The sequence below is a fragment of the Furipterus horrens genome, unplaced genomic scaffold (genome assembly GCF_987537825.1).
Source record: "Furipterus horrens unplaced genomic scaffold, mFurHor1.1.pri manual_scaffold_12, whole genome shotgun sequence".
In the NCBI taxonomy this organism is placed as follows: Eukaryota; Metazoa; Chordata; class Mammalia; order Chiroptera; family Furipteridae; genus Furipterus; species Furipterus horrens.
In genome coordinates, this window is record NW_028327182.1 from 2733885 (window position 1) to 2754184 (window position 20300).

At 53.8% G+C, this 20300-nt stretch overlaps 1 protein-coding gene across 2 annotated transcripts in view; it reads left to right on the forward strand.

Annotated features, from left to right (window-relative positions):
- Positions 1 to 20300, forward strand: part of STARD13 (StAR related lipid transfer domain containing 13) — a 166561-nt gene that overhangs the window by 17685 nt on the left and 128576 nt on the right. Inside the window, exon 1 of one of the 2 annotated variants that reach the window (XM_090258912.1) lies at positions 19299 to 19553. The exons of the other annotated variant lie outside the window; for it this stretch is intronic. Coding sequence (XP_090115038.1) covers positions 19385 to 19553 — 169 coding nt within the window. The 5' untranslated portion in view covers positions 19299 to 19384. Of the gene's footprint in view, positions 1 to 19298; positions 19554 to 20300 lie in introns of those variants that run through there. 2 annotated transcript variants of the gene reach the window in all.

Here is a 20300-nt window from a genome sequence, read left to right on the forward strand (position 1 = left end):
ATCTGCGCGGCCCACAGCTGCTGGATCGCTCTTACCCCAGCATGTGTTCATGTTTTAAGATGTTCGACATTTTTATGAGCAGATATAGATTTTCAAGTTTTAATTGAGGAAAACGTGCCTTTCCGAGAGGCACAAATGTAATTTCTGGTTCATTGGTTAGGTCGTGAAAATAGGACCTGTGCTTACGAACATACTTCTGGCGCTTTAGCGTCGCAGCCAAACCGCGTGGAAGGCAGCGTCTGCAGCAGGGCCCCAGCCCCTTCCATCGGGGGGACTTGATCTGAAAGACCCGTCGCATTGCCTTACAGACTCACGTGGCTGAGACTTTGGGTTGTTTATTTGACCCTGGGTACATTATGAAGAACACGAACCATGCTTGTTGGTCGTCATTATCGGACTTGGAAAGTCATATAGATACGATGGGGAGCAGTGATATAAAATTAGTAAGCGAAGTCGATTTCAAAATGGGATGCAGTGTTTGTTAGGCACTTGCACGCATGGTCCTCTCAACATTGTGATTCATGCGGTGAGTTAATAGTGTCTGCCCAACACTCGTTTATCCAGAACTTTCTTTTGTTCATAGGTCATAGCAAAATAAGAGAGAGAGAACAGTCTCTTGTTCATAATTAACTAAAATTTAACCTGATGCATAAAATACGTAGCATAACAAAATTTACCCCCAAACGTGTAAATAAATGCCCTACAGACTGAGTTTATAAATGCTGGAAGGAGGGAGGACGAAACAGCCCTCTCAGCAAGGACCGTTGGAGAAGGCCTGTGAGAACAGATGGATTTGGCCCGGCCGCAGCGAGAGAGAAGGGGTGGGAGCTGAGTGGGGGGAGCCGGGGCCTGTGGTCCAGAGGATGGGAGGGCCCACGCCACGGCCTGCTTCAGGCACCCCCCGTCATGTGACATCCACACCCAGGGCACTCCCACAGCCTGGGGAGATAGAAGACACAGCCCCCGGGCTCACGAGCTTGATTCCTAGGTCGGCAGCAGCACAGCACGCTGGCGCGCCAGCTCAGTTCCCCGACAGGTCGGACCTGGGTTAGACTCAGCCACCAAGTTGGGTGAAGCTGGGCGTGCAGAGCAGAGCTCGCGGACTGCTCTTCAGGACAGGCGACTGTCAGGATGAATTTTAAAGAGTTCCCCGAAGAACGGGAGGAGGGCAGGACCAGGACGCTAAGGCAAGGATCGGCGGCAGATATGCGCAGACGTCGGACAGGAACCCACGGCAAACTGGCAGCGAAGGGTCTCGGATGGCTCACCCCGGATCAGCGTGCCTGAAACGTGGAGAGAGTCAATGCGGCTGTTGGCTTCTGTCTACAGGATTCCTGTGACCTTGTCATTAGTGACATAAGCATTCCTTCCTCTGACATCACAGTGGAATTTTCCACTGGGGAAGGAAATTCTGCATTCTAAAAGCCCCGTTCTTCTAAGACACAGGTATCTAGAGCAATGCACTTACGGTAATTTTTTAATAAAAATCTTCCTAGCAATGACATTTTATATAGACTTATCTTTGCTGGACACTTATACAGTTTTTACTTGTTAATGCTCACCAATAATCTACGGTGTTTTGAAAATAGCCAACAGCAAAGTTAGCCATTTTACTTGGCGATGAAAAGGAAGCTACGCGTTCAGGCTCACAGGGTCAGCTCTGCCAGCTCGGATCTACACGTCTGGGAGCTCGCTGTGACTGGCTAAGACAGAGCTAAGAAATGTTACCTAAGCGGGGAAAACACCACCTTCCAGGAGCCTTCTAATAAACCCGGCTGGACAAATGGGTCGCCTTCCGTGGAAGCTTTACTGTCCGTCAGTACAAACTCTGCTGTTGCTTTGACCCGGATGGCACGGTCCGCGGTGCCTTCTGCCTCCGCGCCCAGGAACGGGCATCCATTCCCGCACTCGCCCGGCGGCCGGTTGTCCGTTCTGGTTGGCGGAAGCAGCTTTGTTGCCGGCCACGTGCCTAGACCCGTTCAGAAGGAGCAAGCCCACGTGGCAGGAGTACAACACGCGGCAGACAGTGGGCACGCCGGGAGCGTGCAACAGGAGCATTCCTCATCTCCTTCCCCTTTGGACGATGCCATCCCTTGACCTTTGCCTGCAGCCGGAGCCAAGCCCAAAGGCTGACCTTTCAGAATCTTGGAAAACATGAGGACGGACAGCGGAAGGGGGGAGGGGGAGGAAAGAAAGGGGGACAGTTGAGGGGTGGTGGTGCAGGTTCTCAGGATGGGGGTTTAGGGGAGAAACGCCCCTGACAAGGGAATTCCGCCTGAAAGACTGTCCTCCCCAGCTCGGTGGCATCAGAACCTATGATTGCTGTTGGGAGAAAAGGAAAAAGGAAGGAAGGAAGGATCCTAGGCTGTTCTCCTTAGACAACATGAGCTGTTTCTTTAGTAAATGTGTAGACTTAATATGGAAGCTCAGACCTTATAGGCCAAAGCGAAGGAAATGGTAAAAATGTTTGGTCAGTTAGACGTTATTGTAACTTTTATATATAGTTCATAAAGCAAGACATGGACATCTCGTGGACTATGTCAAGCACAGCTTTCTGAAGAAAAGGAACAGCCTTTTGTTCTGGAGGGAGCCGCATACCCCACGGTGGGTAAACCTTGGAACGTTGTTTTCCCTCACAGCAATGGCAATACATGCTTTTCAGGGATTAAAAGAATCATACCATCGTCTTTCCTTTTACACAGACCGTCACAAGGTTTTCCACGTGCAAAATACGCGACGTCTGAAGAGCGTCTGACCTGCTGCGGTGCTTTCCGCCGGTGGGGAGCCAGGCTGTGGCGTCTTCGGCCGCCCTGCCCCCGCGGCTGCCCGCTGTCTCTGCACCTGCAAAGGCCCCCGAGCTGCTCACCGTTCTCATTTCATTTTGCATTCCATGGCCTTCAAGGGGCCCACTAAACAGATGCCGTTTTTACTCAGTGAATAAAGAAATGAACAATGTCAGGCTCGGAGTGATGGAACATGGCAGTGATCCTGCAGTTAAAATGACAGTTTCAGAGAATTTTTATTACACAGTTTAATACTCAAAAGGATGGTGTCTCCTGCCTTTCTTTTACCAACAAGGGAACAGGAGCACAGACAGATTAAGTAGGGGCTGCCCCAGGGCACAGCTAAGAAGTGACTCGGTCCCTAAATGTCATCCCCTTTCTACTGCATCCTGCGGCCTCTGGGAGTTTTATACACAGTGAGTAGAAGCTGTGAAGATTATAGCTAGCGTATTAAATTTTACTCAAGGGGAAATAAGAACGCAGTCTATTTTTGAAAAGTTCAGAATACTAATAATCGTTTAATGAATGCTCACGTTCGTTTGGTTGACTCTGCTCTGTAAATACGGGAGGAGAAGAATAGCAATGCCGGCTTAGTCTCTCAGGAGACTCGGCGATCCTTTGTCACCCTGCCCAGGTAGGGGCCTGCAATGACGTACCGGCCGCCATGTCTGTCTGGGCAGCTGTGCCGAGTTGCCGCCCAGAGACCTGGAACTTCCCTTCACAGAGAAGAAGGCTGGAAAGCGCCAAGTGTGGCTTTGTGACCCTAAGAAGCCGTTCTTCAAAATACAGTGTCCTCTTGCAGCTCCACAGTGATTTCCTTGCAGGGGATCTCGTCGCGACTGACTCGCACCTGGGAGGACCAGCAGCACGCCCGCTCCCAGGAACGCGGGGACGGACCGCCGCCTGCGGCCACGTGGGCTCGCAGCTGACAAGGGCCGAGGTGGCCGGACGCGCGCCTGGGTCCCTCCCCGTCCGCAGGCCTGGACGGAAAGGCCTTCGTGCGTCTGTGTTACTGCTCCACCTCCTTCTTCTTCCCTTCCCTGGGGCGGCATCATGTCCGCGGGCCCTCCCACAGGTTCTAGAGAAATCCAAGGTGGACCATTCACACGACTTGCCGTCTCCTGTAACCCTGTGGGGGGGTGGGGGGCAGGACATGAGGGGATAGGCTGGTCTGGGCTCCAGGGCGTCCGCCCCTTGGAAGGAGATCTTTACTCCGATGCCCGTCGTCCTGTGCCACCCGGTCCCGGGTTAGAACATCCGCATCTCCCTACGGCTGTCCTTTCGGCCATGATCTGCGCCCTCTGAAAACAAGGGCAGACGATAAAGAAGCTGTGACCAGCGTCCTGGGGAGGAACGGGATGTCCTAAATGCAGGACAGGGGTTTCGGATGGCCCTAAACTACCTGTCGGCGGGTTTTAGGGTTGGTGTCCAGCCTCCCTGAGAGAAAGGAGGGTGAGCCCCACTCTCCTCTCCCCGCCTGACCTCCTCTCCTCCCAGCTGCTCGGCCGGGGCTTGTGCACGCGGACTCTGCGCCCGCTTCTTGCCCCGGCCTGCGTTTGTTTGGTCAGGCGTGTCCGTGCGGGGCTGACCCACAGCTCCCGGTATCACGACGCCTCTGTTGTGAATCCGCCGGCGTCCCTTCCTGCAGCGCAGGAGCTTCCCCCAGGCTCCCGATCCATCGCCTGAACTCACAACCCTCTTATCACCTCACACTCACTGAGTTCAGAGAAGCAAAAATGGGGTATCCATTGGTCAAACGTGTAAACCAGTGTGGGCAGAAGGGGACCTTCCCTGCTCCACTGAGGGAATCTCACATTCCTGAATGAGAAGCTGTGCCTCTGGTCTGCTGGCCACCGGGGAGCACGCAGAGGTGACCTCACAGCTCCCCCTCGTTTTGTCCCCCAGCCTGTGTGGGGCAGTTCTCTAACCGACCCTAAGGCATTACCTGTCGATTCCTGGAGGACTCAGGGGCTGCGCAGAGCAGGTGCTGGTGAAGGGAGGGAGGGATGAGTCTACCTGACGCTCGTCGGTCCCACCGCGGAAACTCGGGGTTGACAGCTAGCAGCGTGGTGATGGGATCCTTCCCGCGCTCATGGGCTGCCTTCCTCAGCCCGTCGTGGTCAGGACTTTTAATATTTAACTGCAGGGAAAGATCTTGAAGTCAGGCCCTAACTATATTGATCTTGTTCACTCTTGTGTTCTGTGCCCATCAGATATAGGTGAGCAGTAACTAGCTGCTGAATGAATGAAGTTTCTAAGGTTTCACTTTCAGTCTTTGTAGAGGAGACTCCAAAGGTAAATCAGCAGTGCCCTGGCCGGGGGGCTCCGTTGGTTCGAGCATCGTCCTGTCCCTCGAAGTTCTCTTCCCGGTCACAGTGAGCATGGGAGGCAGCTGATAAATGTTTCTCTTCCTCTCTTCCCCTCTCTCTAAAATCAACGAACATATCCTCAGGTGAGGGTAAAAAATAAGTAGCCATGATAGAAAACACAGAGTCAGAGGAATGAAAATATTTGGGGGACTCACGTGTGGTTAGGATCCTGTCATGTTGTGGAGGTACCATATCTTTATAAATAAAGTTTATAAAATATTGATTACAGTTTGGGTAAATCTTGAATAGACAGGTAGAATTTCAACAGGTATAGACATCCAGGAGTGCACTTACTTTTACTTTAAAAAAATAAAACTCATTCTTCCAGGTGACAGAATTCTTTACTTTAAAGACATGAAGTTTAAAAATTATAAAGGATTCTTATCTTTATGTCTGCAGGGGAAATCAAATATTTTTAAGCTGAATATCTTTTTCACATGGAATGTTGATAAAATATGTTTAAGACTTAAAAGGGAGGGATTTTAGAATTTCATTATACAAAATTAATGTTAAACACTGAAACACATTGAAGTATTTTGTACCCGTAATAGCCCTGAGCTGTTTTTTAGAACTAAAAACCATCTAAGCCAGTAAGCTCTTTAAGAAAACTGATGTTACTTTTAGTGATAAATCATATTTAAAGATGATGTCAGTAAGACAGAAATAATCAGAACATTCACCTGACCCTGTGTCTCGGGAGCAGAACCAAAACCCTCGGAGCCAAAGGCCCTCAGCCAGGGCTGTGTCGCAGGTAGCAGATTTCCCAACCTGGGAACACCCGCCAACGCATCTTCCTTGTTGACAAAAAGAGGGGGTTCTGTTAAAGCAGCACCTCTCGAAATGTTCCTGTGCACCGATCCGCGGCAGCTCTCGTGACGGTGCAAATGCGGGCCGCGTGGGTCTGGGGGCGGCCGAGGCCCTGCCTTTCCGGCCAGCTGCCAGGCTGCCCCCGACTGCCCGTGCTGTGGTTGCCAACCCCACTCTGCGTGACAGCGGCGGGTCCTAGGGAAGGCTCCCGGGCTTCTCTCGGGAGAACTTGATCGGGCGTAATGGTGGTGTGGCCACAAAACGCATTTCTAGGTCGCGGTCGGGGAATCTGCGCCGCGCTGAGCGTTGCTTTATCGCGTCGACTTAAAGAAATAATCTTCCTGGGTTTCCGTGGCGTGCGGTGTACGTCCCGCCCTTCCGTTCCCCCCGACAGGTATCGGAACGTCATGGTAGTTAAGCCCCAGTGTCGTCGAATGTGCCCTGTTGGAACTTAGGCTCTTTCGGGACGTTGGCCAGCCCCTAGTGTGTCACCTGTCACTGAGAAACGCTGACGAGTTACGGAGCCGGCCTCTGTGCCGGAGCCTGTCCACCGCGAGGCGTGGGTGGCCCTCCTGCGCTTTGCAGATGAGGACATTGGAGCTCAGAACGAAGCGTAGGGCCACGCAGCGAGGGAGTCAGGATCTGAACCTGAGTCCTGCCGGCGACCACGCCTGGCACCTGCTCCTACCCAGCTGCCCAGTGCTGCGTCCCTGCAGGAGGCGCCAGACGTCACCGGGAGGAGGGCCCAAAGGCGAGCCTGGCTCGTGATGGGCTGTCCTTTGGCGCAGTGGGGCTCACACCAGGCTGTCCTACCCCAGTGATGACGCGGGAAGTCTGCCTGAGTGCATTTCCTGCTTGTAGGTGTGGGGACGAGAGACGTGTGATGACTGAGAGCCCTTTAGGAATCAAGGCGCGGGTTCAGGCTGCTTAAGAGAAAAGAGACCCGGGGTGGGAACCCCCTGCGGAAGAACGGGGCTGGAAGTGACCCTCGATGCGAACCCACCGCTCTGCGTTCCCATGGGTTAGTCCTGCTCGGTGAGCACGCACCCAGCACGCCTGAGTCAGAGGCGTGCGGCACACCTTCCATCGGGACGGAGCCCAGCCCAGGAGGAGAGAGAGAGGTGAGGAGATGCCGGGGGCACGTCACCGTCCGGGCAGCGGCGCCCCATGCGTCCTCTCGCTGGGCAGTCAGGTCCCCTCCTGCGATTCACCTCGTCGTCTCGTGTGCAGGGCGCAAACCCCACTCACCTCATCTACCTCGCGTCCGACATTCCGTCCTCCCAAAGCCTGTTATCACCTCCTGTGTGCCAGGCGCTGGGCAGAGGGCCACGCGGTGACGAGCAGGAATACCCACGGTCCCTGCCTCCAAGGAACGTACCCACCAGGGGAACAGACAGATGGTGACCAAGCATCTGTCCCGCCAGCTGTCATAATTCAGGTGACACCGGCTACAAGGCCATGCACCTGGGGCTGCAGGCAGCTCCGGGAAGGCAGGGGAAGGGACCTCCAGGGAGGGAGAGCTGGGCGGTGGCCACCTATGCTGCTCTGTAGGCAGTGGGTGTCACAGCCCCAGAACAGGGGCCTGCGTGTTCAAAGGCCTCCATACACAGGCCAATGTCTCTGGAGCCCAGAGAGCAAGAAAGAGGATGTTATTACTGAGGCTGCCAGAGGAAGTTGGGGCAAAACCAAACGGAGGCTGCAGGCCCTTCCCAAGGATTGTCTTAAAGGGTTGATTATCTTTTAAAATGGTAAAATGCTGAACAGGTGGGAGACAGTTTCGTGATCACCATGAGTAGCGTCCTTCTGAGTTATACTAAGAGAATAGTACCAAATGTCATCATATAGCTAAAAGTGAGCATTGATGCTACTCAAGGAATCAAAGAACAAAGGTGGGCTGTACCCTGGGTCATAAAATACTCTCCAAAGAAAAGTCTGGGCATTCCCTTATCGGACACAGAATCATAAACTAGCGGTTGGGAGGACCTGCCTCACTGACTTTCTCTGCCATGCTGACCGCACTGAAGTCGAAAGCTTCTAGGTGCACGGGCCCCCTGGCTGCTGAAGCCCACCTGGTCCACCTGTGTACTTGGAACGTGGGGTCAGAACCTGTAGAATGAGGATGGGGAGGGGGTCCTCATCTTGCAGGGTGCCAGGTCCTTCACACACAGAATCCAGTTTAACAGCCGCAACGGCTCTCCGACGCCTGACCTCAGCGTCACAGATGACAAAACGGAGGTGCGGGAAATGAACTAATTTTTACCTGTCCGAGCTTACGCCGTTCACAAGTGGCAGGGTCAGGCTGGGCATACAAGGCGACTTGACTCCAGACCCACACATGTTCTAGAATTATACTTTAGAGACACTTAAAACATATCTTTGTAGTTACGGTATCTTTTGGAAATCTGATGAAATCGAAAAACCTACGTTCTAGAGAAGTGAAAATATGCACCAAGTGTCGCAAACAGTTCAGAGTTGGTTCACCCTTGCTGGAATGCTCATTGGTCAGAACATAGTCTTCCTTCGGACAGATCAGCGTCCGCGTTATTCATCAAGGCCTGCCCAGCACTAAGGTCACGGCCTGGCATCAAATAGGAGGTAAAAAAAGTCATGGGATAGACATGGTTTCAAACGCCTGGGCCCATTCACTGGACTACCTAGAGCAGGATGGTGACCGTGTGGTAGGGAGGGGCTGCCGCGGGGCAAAATTCAGGAGGCCGACAGAATGACTTCCCAACTCTGACCCAGGGACCCAAGGACCCCTCGAGGGACGCCTTAGGTCCAGATCTGAGAAATTAGGGGCCATTGGTTTTATTTTGCTTTATAACTTTAAAGTCGCTTTCTCTTCCTCCACCCTCAGGAAAGGATTCTAACAGTTTCTTCTGAAGTTAGAATTTGAAGCGCACCAGTGAAAACAGAACTTCTGAGTAAATTTTCAGGAAGTCATTGGATAAAAGAGTTGACTATCCTCATACTTCTCGGTGCCCCAGCTGAGTATTTAACGGGCTCTTGCTTATTGGCCGCAGGCTGGAATACGCTTTCATATGCTTCTGTGAATTTCTAAAATGAAAGTAAATATCAATCCTTAGAAAATCATTGTAAGGATGTATTATCTCTCCTAGGGTTGAAAGCCAGGGATAGCTGAAAAGATAGTTTTCTAAATCTGGAGACTGTGTTTCCACAGTTTACAGCTGCACATAAGAACTGGGGCCGAATCCCTTTTCAACCGGCTCTTTCTGTTTGTTTTGGCTGGATTCTGACCCAGCTGACACAGAGAGTAGAAAGGGAACTGAAAATCACAGACACCTGGTCTGCTTATATCTATATCTATATCTATACATAATTGATAGATATAATTGCTATATATGTGCTTCTGTGGTGTGTAGTGTGTCGATAAGGAAAGGGAGACTCTGAGAGACTAAATAACAGTACGTGGTGGAGCTGGGTGCCGTTTGGTGTTGACAACAGAAGCGTCGGACGGTGGAGGTGGCATCCGGAGTTGCTGAATGAGGTCGGTGGGAGGGGACACAGAGGCAGAGGCTGGACTGTCAGACAGCCTGGGCCGAGGGCTGGTCCCCACGGGCCGGAGGCGAGGTGGGAACACAGGGAGGAGGGGGGGCGGGGCGTTGTGAAAGAGGAATCGGTAGACGTCTTCGGCTCGCCCCCTTTTCTCTTTCCCCTCGTTTGGACACCGGGGTTCGGCCTGATTCTGTGCTAGGACGGCAGCGCCACACTGGGCAGCGTCAGCGGCTCCTGTGCAGGTCCCCCCTCCACCTCCCACGTGGGAGACAGGAGGCGGCCAGAAGCGAGCTGAGGCTGAGGCGCCCTCTCCCGCCCTCTGCCGGGGCCGGGGGCTGGGCTCCGTCCCTGGTGGTCAAGCCCAGAGGTCCGTCATATGCCAGAATATTTGCAAGCTGGGCATTCAGAAGACACCGCTCCTAATGCTGCCATCCCGAAAATGGCTATAAGTACCTTTGGGGTGTTTCTCTTCTTCTTTCTTCTTCTTCTTCTTCTTCTTCTTCTTCCTTCTTCTTCTTCTTCTTCTCCTTCTCCTTCTCCTTCTCCTTCTCCTTCTCCTTCTCCTTCTCCTTCTCCTTCTTCTCCTTCTTCTTCTTCCTTCTTCTTCTCCTTCTTCTTCTTCTTCTTCTTTCTTTTTTTTTTTGCTAAGACAGTTTTTAAATTTTACAAAATCACAGTTGTAGTATAAACCACACATCATTTTGTGCATTTGTCGTTTGCAACAATCTACTGAGGAAAGACGGGCTTTTCTAAAGCCATCCAGCCTGAGAAACAAGCCCAGGCCAGGGAGAGCCTGGAGGGGACCCCAAGTCGGGGAGTGAAAGAGGGACCTTTAAGTCCGGGAAAGACTGGGAGCTGCTTTGGGTATGCCGGGTCCCTCTACGCAGCCAACACATTTTTGGTGCTTAGCAAGCATGTTCCCTGATGGATTAGCACTGAGTCGCCCTGGCGGGGCCGCGGCAGAAGGCAGCCACACCCCGCTGTCTGTGCTGTGCCCGATCTGTGGGAACAGGTCCGTGTCATAAGATACGGGGTGATCATGACGGTGCTCTTGGCAGTGGGCCAGAGGCCACTGAGTACTTGATAAAAATCAAGCTCTGAAGAAATAATAATATGAGAAACTCAGGACAGTGTCTCTATATTCGTACACACACATATGTTCTCGAATGGAAAAGAACTCCCTCCGAAAGGCTGTTCAAAATGGGCCTCACAGCCAAACCAGGATAAGGAGCCTTTGCGGGACGCTGCTGTGGGTACAGGGTTAGACACCTGCTGCGGACGGGCAACCAGACCCAGGACGGCGGGTCCCACAAAGGCACGGCTCCACGTGTGCGCGGGGCTGGGACTTCGCTCCCCTGCTCTGCCTGTGATCCCGGCAGGCGGCCTCTGCCTCCCTGCACTCCCGCCGGGAACTCCTGACTCAGTTCCCCCTCTCAGTCCTCCTCCACTCTTCGGCCTGGCCCCTCTTCTAAAAGGTTACCTCTGGGAAGTCGCCTGAGAGGCGCCGCCCCAAATCAGAGCTCTGGTGGGGAACAGAGTGACTGCCTCGGGAGCAGAACTGGGGGAGAGAGGTCCTCCTTGGCTGAGTCTCACAATCGCAGGCATCTGTCCAACGTGGTGGTTTCAAACCCCAGGCCCTCCTCTTAGTTCCAGGAGGGCACAGCATGGGGAGGTATTTATGTGTCTCTCTCTTCGTGGGCACATTGCCCCCCCTCTCGTCAGGCCTGCCTCCCCCAGCCTCAGCGCGGCTGCGCCAATGCCTCTGCTCTTGCCCTACTGCCTTCCTCGCCCCCGCGCACGTACCTTCACCGTCACGTCTGTCATGCAGTCCTTTTATTATAACTGTCCCCCGCTTTTCCCATTACAGATCATACTGTGAGGAAGAGGGATACCTCTGCACCGGGCCTGTGCCCGGCATGTCCCCAGCGTGGAGTATGTACTAGAAATACTTGACTAAGAGAGGGTGAAAGAAAGCAGCTGTCCCATGAGTTACTTAGTGGCTTTGCCTCTATTCATGACGAACAAGATGGCAGCAAAAATCATGTTTCCGTGACACCAGACTCCCTCGGCTAAGCCACCTCTCCCAGCCCAGAAGCGGCCCTGAAATGTGTCCTCCCCATCACCTCCAAGTGCCGTCGATACTGATATCTGGGGACGAGAGAGCGCGTTGTCACCTTCTCACCTGCTGCCCAAGGTCTCTTTTTACGGGGTGCGTTCCAACGCCATCGCTCCTCCTCGCGCTGCTCCCCGCTCTTTACGGTGTAGACAGATGGCTTCGCGTCAGGAATAAGGAGGGGCTGCTGCCTGTCACCTCCTTAGCGCGCTGAGCTGAGTCGGCCGAGGAAGGGGCGCGGGGTCTGGTGCGTAAGGAGCGCAGGTGCGCCCTCAGCCGCGCCCCCTTCACACCCCTGCGCCCCAGCTTCACTCAGCGCACAGCCCCCGCGCGACACCAGCTGGGAGGCCCTGGCCCATGAGGGTGGGGGCGGGACCCCGGGGCGCGGTGGCCTTCCTAACGGCCGGCCCTTCGTGGGGCAGCCCCGACTTTACACAGCAGACAATGCGCAGGATCGAGAGTGGACTTCCCAAAGGCGCGTCGTGAGATGATATGTCTAATGAACAAGCTTCCCTTTTATATTCACATAACTGGAGTCGCCATTGAGGAAATATAGTCCGTGCTGTACAGGGCGGGGAAGGAGGCTTAGTTCTAACCTGGGGTTAGTGAGGATGCGTCTGGTAAGTGCAGGCAAATTACACTGGGGACTGAAAGACTGCTTCTGGTAACGAGAGAGAGAGAGAGAGGGAGGGACGGAGGGAGGAACCAAAATGAGCAATTCCCTTTATTTTCAACCAGGACAAAAATAAATATGTTCTAGAAAATACCAGACAGGAGATTAATTAAAATTTCCAGCAAGATTATTCAAAGAATTATGTAAAAACGCGTATGAGCATGAGGAAGCAGACATGGGTCCATGTCCTGTGAAGAACAGCTTTTGAATCGAAGGCACAGCAGACGTGCCTATAAAACGTGAGGCCGACTCAAAGCAAAGCAGCGTAGCTCATTTTTTTGTGGTGGGGCAGGGTGGGGGGCGGCCTTTCAGCCTTTCTCTGTGAGCGAGTGTAGCTTATCCCCTCAGGCTCCTTAACTTCACAGAAGACCTTAACTTTCCCTCTGTTTCACGGCCAAAGCATATACTTTTCCGCTAACCAGCCACGTGAAATATGTGCACTGAAGGCTCTTTCCGGAGACTAAAACCTTGACCCGCCTGCTGTCCAGGCCTTACCCCGTCCGCGCTGTCGTGCAGCAGCAGCGTTTATGACAATTGCCTGGAAGATGTGCATCCATTCGGCTGGACCCTCTCAGTTGGGTCCTGGGGACGACTTAGAGCGTCCTTTATTCCATTACTCATTCAGTCGTTTATTCCGTGCGAGGGTTGTGGGAGGCCCGGACCAGGGGATGTGCATGCAGTAGACGTGTCTAGACATGACAGTCTACTGGAGAAGAAAGGCAACACACAGGTCAATGAGAAAACAAATTGCAATGACACATTTGGAGAGGTGCGCTGGAGACACCCACGGGGCGCTGCTCCACTTACGGAACGTGAGCAGGGATGGGCTCCCCAAGGCTGTGTGAGTGTAGCCGGTCCTGGGGTGCTGCCAGGCAGCCAGGCCGGGAGGAGCTGCAGGGGGAGCATCGGGCTAAGGAGCAACACCCGTGGGAGGGAGACGCGGAGGTGGCCGTGTGGAGGAGGCCGGTGGCCCCGGGCGTGGTCAGCAGGAATAGACCACACGGGACTGCGGGCGCCAAGCGGCGAGTTTGCATTTTGTTCTAGGTGCAAGAGGAAACTCTTGAAATATCTTAAGCAGGGAGGAGATACCGTTCAATCCGTAGTTTAAAGAATCACCAAGAATAGCGTCCTTCACACCGTGTTTCGGGGCCCCTCATAGGAATTACTTTCTCTGAACAGTGCTTTATTTATCATACCTCGTTGCCATTGAAGGGCGCGGTTAGAAAACCACAGACTAAGGTTTGCTACCGCGCCCGGGATCACTGAGGATGCTGAGTCTCTGAAAGGACCTAGGAAAATGTCCTCTGGGCACCTCCACACCTGGCGGTCTGTGTTGATTGTGACTCACCATTTTTTTGTCCTACAACGTCAAATTGTGTGATCAACCTTGTTTCCCTTTTGCTTTGTCCCGTAGGAACCCGCCACCTCCCACAGCTATGCAGCATTGTTTGCGTGGCTTGTATCCATGTGAACTGATTTCAGCCAGACTTTTTCTTTTTTAAAATTTTCTTATCCTGCTTTACCTCCTTCCAAACTCCCTTAACTCTTTGTTTTATACTCTTACAATACAGTTATTTTTATCGGCTACATTACAGAACAAGGCAGAATTAAATAGTTGGAGGGGAAAATCAGGAATTGAAAATATCTTAATAACTCCAGAAAGTTGCAAGACCCGTTTTGAAGTCCGAAGGGCCACTTGCTAAGCACAGGGGAAAACACTTACTTAGCATAGCGTGTGTGCAGAAGCGCAGACAGCAGTCAGTGGCTGACCCGCGGCAGTTGACTAGGGGCCGGTGAGTTCCCCGTGGGTCTTCTCCAGCAGACTGGCCCCGGAGGGCAAGACAGCATTGATCCCTTTGTACCTCCCACACTCGCTGCAGGGCCCTGTAGGCATTCCGTCAACGTTAAATCAATGATTGAGTAAATATTGATTATCTCCTCATCTCAGACTGGATGCAGGCAGTAGGCACACATTGCATCAGACTGCACCTGGCCATGTCTACAGCTCCAAGTTTAAGGTCAGAGCCATGTTTTTAAAGGGATACTGACATACTGGAACACACCTAAGAGACAGCAGTTAGCTTGTTGAATAGTTTGTTGTGTGGTTTGATGAAAAGGAATGGGTAACCTACCGAGGATTCTTGTAAGAGGACATTCTGGCTTTCCACAAAGGACAGGCACATGGAGGAAGAAGTAGATTTGTCTTGTTTAATTCCAAAGGGCAGCATTACATCCAGTGGGTAGAAATTACAAGGGAAAACTTTCTTAAACAACTTGTGGTCTTCAGTAAAATATAGGTGGATAGAGGATTAATTAATTGATCTGATAGCAGCTTGCATATTAGAGGAGTATCTGAATTAGAAGGTATTTACTATCTTTTCCAAATCTAAGATGTAAAAGCTTCATGCCCATAGCAGTTGCAGTAAACAAATGGATTCCACATTAGCATGTAACCAAGTAATCTGATTAATTTGCCGTATAATGGCTATTTATGGGTATCACCATGACTGTTAATACTAAAGGCTTTTGTATTTGTCATTAAAATACCTCTGAAGGCAGCAGGCTTTGACAGAGTGGAAGACGGGGACCTCACCCAGCTCCAGATCTCTGAAGCCACGTAGGGAAGTGAACGAACTTGGGTTGGCTGGGACGGGTGCGTGCAGACAGCAAACCCAGGACAAGTCGGGCCACACCACTGGCCATGAGAACTGGAGCGGGTGGCTGGCTTGGTCCGCAGGGGATGGCACTCTCAGTGGCCCGTCGAGATGAAATTCACCAAAGACAGAACAGTGGAGGCTGAGGGACAAAACAAAGCCAATCTGTTACCACCCAGAAGTCTTTGCATCAGGACTGGGCTCTACGTGGCAGGTGTGGTCTGGGGCCGGGAAGCTGAGTCAGAAAAGTATCCACTCTGGCGCCTTTCACAGAGGAGCCTGGTTCTGCCTGCAAATGTCCTTGTCAGCGACCGGCCTGGACTGGTCACGGGTACATGGGGCATGCAAACTGGAAAGGCTTATTGGCACAGAGTTGGGCACATGCATCACACACCCATCGGTGGAAATCCAGAGCCACAGGAAGGCCATGACATTAACCCCCTGGCCTTGGCATTCAAGCCATTTCAAAAGCAGCCCTTCCCGATCAGTGCTGCTTTCCTCCGCCTACCACTTGTATCTCAGACATTTTCCTCCTTGGCAGCACGGCCCTGGCTGCCTTTGAACAGGCTCACGAGGAGGCTGGAATGTGTGCGAAGGAGGAGGCGGAGGAGCAGGTGGGGGCAGGCACACCCAGCCACTCCTGGCTTCTGTAGCCGCGCCCCTAGCGCTCTGCCACGTGGACTCCAGACTGCACTGAGCGCTAATCTGCGGTCATCTATCAAAAGGTTTGAAAGTTCCAAATACCAAACGTCTTGTTTGGAGGTCACATTTCAGAGTGTTGACTGTAGCTGGAGTGTTTGCGCTGAGATGAGATGCCGTGGAAAAGGCCCGGCCACGTGCAGAGCCAGCCTTGCGGAGGAGCGGAAGGCAGGGGACACAGAGCCTGCCCTGCAGACTGTAGGGCCGGGGGCGGGGGTCTTCAGTTCTCAGCCAGGGGAGCCCCTGGTTCTCACTGGTTGGTTAAAGGCTCTGGGCTTTGGGTCTCCTGCTGTCTCGCACCCAGGTCTGAGCCATCTTGTTTCTATTTAGACATTCCAGTGTCACATACAAGGAGATGAAAGGAACGCGACTGTCAGTGTTGCCTTACAAAATTCCCTCCGCCAGCTCCCCGGTCCCCGCAGCACCCCTCTGTGTCAGTCCCTCGTGCGTGCGTGACAGTCGGGAAAGTTAGCCTAGCATCAGCCTGGAGGGAATGACGGCTTCACAGGGACGGCACCTCTGGGCGTCTTCGTCTCTTCCCCACCAAGCAGCGTGCCAGAGGATGGCTGGGGGCATTAATTAAAGACATGCAATGTCACCAGCACAAAGCCTGGCACAGAGCAGCTGTCCCACGCTGCGAGCCCCTTCCTCGCCTGCTTCCTTCTCCTGCCCCTGTCGGTTCCCAACATTCACCCATTTATCCCAGCCCTGAAATGGGCCCAGCGAAGTCCCTCTTGATAACCACATTAGGGAAGAGGAAATGCAGGTGACCCCTCGCCGCGGGCTCCATCCGCTTTCCTCCCGCTGGAAGTACTCGGGCAGGAAGAAACCCAGCGTCACTCTTGGGCGGTGCGCTTGGCACTTCCGCACTCTGTCGCTCTCCCTGATTCTTTGGACCTCACGCCCTCCCAGTGAAGAGGGAGAGTCCCCGTCCCAAAGAGAGCCTGCGGGACAACCCAGTCCAGGGGAGCTTATCCGCTGTGTGTTTGCATTTACAGCAAACACAACAGAACCGCCCACGCAGTGGTAACGCTATCACTGGGGCCACATGATGAGGAAAAAAAAGTCATTGAAAGGGTTCAGGTTCTATAAGAACGCAAGGCGAATGGGGAAATAATGTTACTTCTCTGCTTTAAATCTGCGCTCGTGCAGAGAGACAAACACCTGGGGGCCGGTTGCAAGGATTTGTAGATACTCCTTGAACCATAAAATTAAACTTGTATGTCACAGGGAAGACGGAGGTGTTGACACATACTCCTGCATGGGTCCCCCTTTTAAAATTCAGGCTGATTTTTGGAAAAACTAGGCTTTATCCTAAGTTGTCTTTTGATCAGGGAGTAAAAATTCCTTTGTAAAAATTTATGTTCAGCTCTTGCCCTTCACTGCCACTGTCCTATGAAATACTCTGTTCCACGGTATTACATCTGTTTACATAGATCAAAGAATACATATCTATGACCTTGAAGTTTTCGGAACCAAACACCTCAGGCCTTTCATCATGCGCCTGTGTTCATTATGATGCAAAAAGCAGGCTTGTGATTTTTTAAAGAATGGTACACCACAGTGCTTCTTAGGAAGAATGATTTCACCTGTTTTTTAAAATGCAACCACGTCAGTCATGAGCTACAAGGTTGGCACTGGGAATAGCCCATTTTTCTTTGCTCGTTCACAGCTGTAAAACAAGGGCATGTCACCTCCTGTCTCTTCCCCTCCCTTCGCTTGGTTTCTCGGGACGTGGATGACATGCCCACGCTCGGTGCTCTGCCTTTCGTCCTCTCTGCTCCCTTCCGTTCTCTCCCAACGAGAGCGCGGTGACCGCCAGCGCCGGGGAAGTGGCCGACAGCATCTGGACCAGGCGTGCGCCGCGCGGATCGGGGCCTGGCAACGGCCTCTTGCGGGCACCTGCCACTTCCATGTAGTGCTGACCCGGTGGACCAATGCCCATGCTTCTGCTGTGGCAAAGTCCCTGGGTCTTAGATCCCTGTCACCTTCCGCAAAGGGCTCCTGGGAAGAGAAAAACTCAGATCAAATCCTGAACAGGAATGGCAAGCGAGCAACGAGCCCCAGTGCGACCTTTTCGTTTTCTACTGTGATGTGACTTACAGACCTGAACCGCCCGGCTCCTGCCAGAAGAGGCTCACAATTGCCAACAGATTGCCCCTGTGCCACTCCAGGCCTCAGAGGCCTTCCTTAGCCTGTCTACTTACTAATACCTAGTGGCGTAGTTCCCAGGCTCTAACTGCCTCTCAGAACCGGCCAGCAAATGTTGCCTCCGGCACGGCGTTTGGGCTGACAACCTCAGAGAACCCCGGCAATAAGAGCTGGGGTCCTCATTAAGTCCTGTAAACCTGTTAATTGCGAGTGTTTCATGATTAGCACTATAAATCCCTGGCCAGGCCAAGTTTCAGTCTGCGTCAGCCAAGTGTAAGAACGACTTGGCCATAAGTTTGTTTTTCAAAGAACTTGATTCATTCTGCCCCAGGCTTGGAATTCGATAACATGTTTTTTATGGACATTTTTTTTTCTCTTCACATCAAAAAATATTCAATAGAAAAAACTGGGGGCAAAAATTCTAACTACGCCCACACGTATCCTCACGTGTGGCCAAACGGAATGACTTGCCCTTCGGCACACGCTCAGATCCCTGCTCTGCCGCCCTCGGACCCACCCCCGCCTGCAAAGCCCTCCCCAGCCTCTGCCTGTCAGAGCCCAGTTTTTAAAGCTCACGGAGTGTCTCCTCCTCCGTGTGACCCGGGTCAAAAATTATATTGCTCCCCTGACATGGCGCTTCCGTCTCTCTTGAGGCATCAAGCTTGTGCTGGAAGCTTTTGCGCGACTTCTCCGTGCGACCTGCGTGGCTTGGCCTCACGCACGCAGCCCCTTCGCACCAAGCTGCGTCCTTGTCCTTACAGTGGTTCTTGGCAGCGCGCTCCATGGCACAGGTGCTTCATAAGAATCTGTCTTCTTGGTGATGGGACATTGGGGACGTCCCACCCCGTTGTGTGGAGGTGGAAAGAGGGGGGAAAGAGGAGACAACTGTAGGAGCGTCCACAATAAAAAGAAAACTTGGGGAAGCAGGGACAGTGAAGAGGAGGTGTTGTGCAGACAGGCCAGTGCCCTTGACCACCCCGCCCCCAGCATTATCTGTAAGGGGTCGCAGCTCCCCATGGCAGAGGGTCCGGGTCTGCCGCGTATTTACGCGCGTGTTCAAGCCCCTGAGGTCTGATGTCTCTGGAAAAGCTTCATTTGCTTCACTTCTCCGCTCTGAAGGGCAGTGATTTACACTGGGCGGCCCCGCTTTGGGGAAGTAGTGTTTCCCCTGGGGCGTTCATCTCCGATCGCTGCAGCGGCCCCGGGGGAGGAATGCGCTTTCTCCCATTTGACCAGCCCGAAGGGTTTCCTAGGCCTGGGGCTCACTCGGTCTCCTCCCGCCCTGCAGCGCCCCTCTTCCGCGCTCTCGGGGCTCCCGGGTGCTCACTGAGCCCCGAGGCCCTGCACGCACGTGCGCTGGCCGCCGGCCGGCGCGCGGGGACCCCGCGGCCGCAGCGCGCGTCCCTCCGGGGCTGCGGCCGCCCCGAGCGGGTCCCCGGCCCCTGCGCCCTCCGATTGGCCCCGCGCGGTCACGTGGGGGCGGGGCCGGAGCCGAGGCATCCGCACTCCTTTTCCTTTTCAAAAGTCGCCAGGACTGGGCGGCTCTGCGGGGCCGGCGCCTGGCTGCGGGCTGAGGCTGGAGACGGTCCGGGGGCGGCCGCGGCCCCGCTGCCCCGGAGATGTCGGGCCAGGGAGCGCGGCCCCCGGCCGCGGGCTGCTACTACCTCTGTCCCGGGGCGCCGGAGGGCCAGGACCTGTACTTGCGCTTCGACCCGGCGGCGCGGCGCTCTCCTTACAGGATGAGCCGGATCCTGGCGCGCCACCAGCTCGTGACCAAAATCCAGCAAGGTGAGTGCCGGCGGCGGGCGCGCGCTCCTCGGGGCTCTGCCCGCGGCGCTCTCCCCTCCGCGATTTCGGGTGCCCGTGCCACGTCGCGCGGAACTTGGAGAAGTAACTCCCGGCTGCAGGGGCGGCCCTTAGCGGCCCCATAACCTGAGGTCGCTGCACATGGATCACCTGCAGGTGGGACGGGGGATCATCTGTTTCCCGGCTGCGCGCGCCCGCAGAATAAATGAGGCAGGCTTACCCCGGGTGCGTTTTAGGAGCTTTTCTGCAGGTCCCTCCCACACCGTCACCTTTGAAACTTGGAGCTTTGTCTGCTTAGTGAGTAGGGGCCGGGGTGGGTTGGGGGATGGGGACGCGCTCCCCCCAGGATCCAGGGCAGGACACTGACAGCCAGTCTCGGTCTCCGCCTCTGGGCACGCTCCTGCCAGCAGTGGCCCGGGACTCGCTGTCACTCCCTGTTCCTCGGGGGACAGGACAGGCACGTCCTCCAGCCTCAGAGCCAGTTCTGCCACCGGCGCCCAGAAGCACAGCTTCCCGTGAGGAGCTATTGATCACCCCGGGCGTTCCTTTTTATTCTCAGAGAAAAAAGATCCGCAGCCTGAACATCATTAAAACTCATCATTCCCCAAAAAGAGTTGAAAACTTGTTCCCGATGGAGGACAGGTCTGCCGACACTAGACGGATGAATGTGCCTAGGAAGTCCCTGACTGGTGCCCATTTCAGGGACACACCCACGTCTCCATATATACA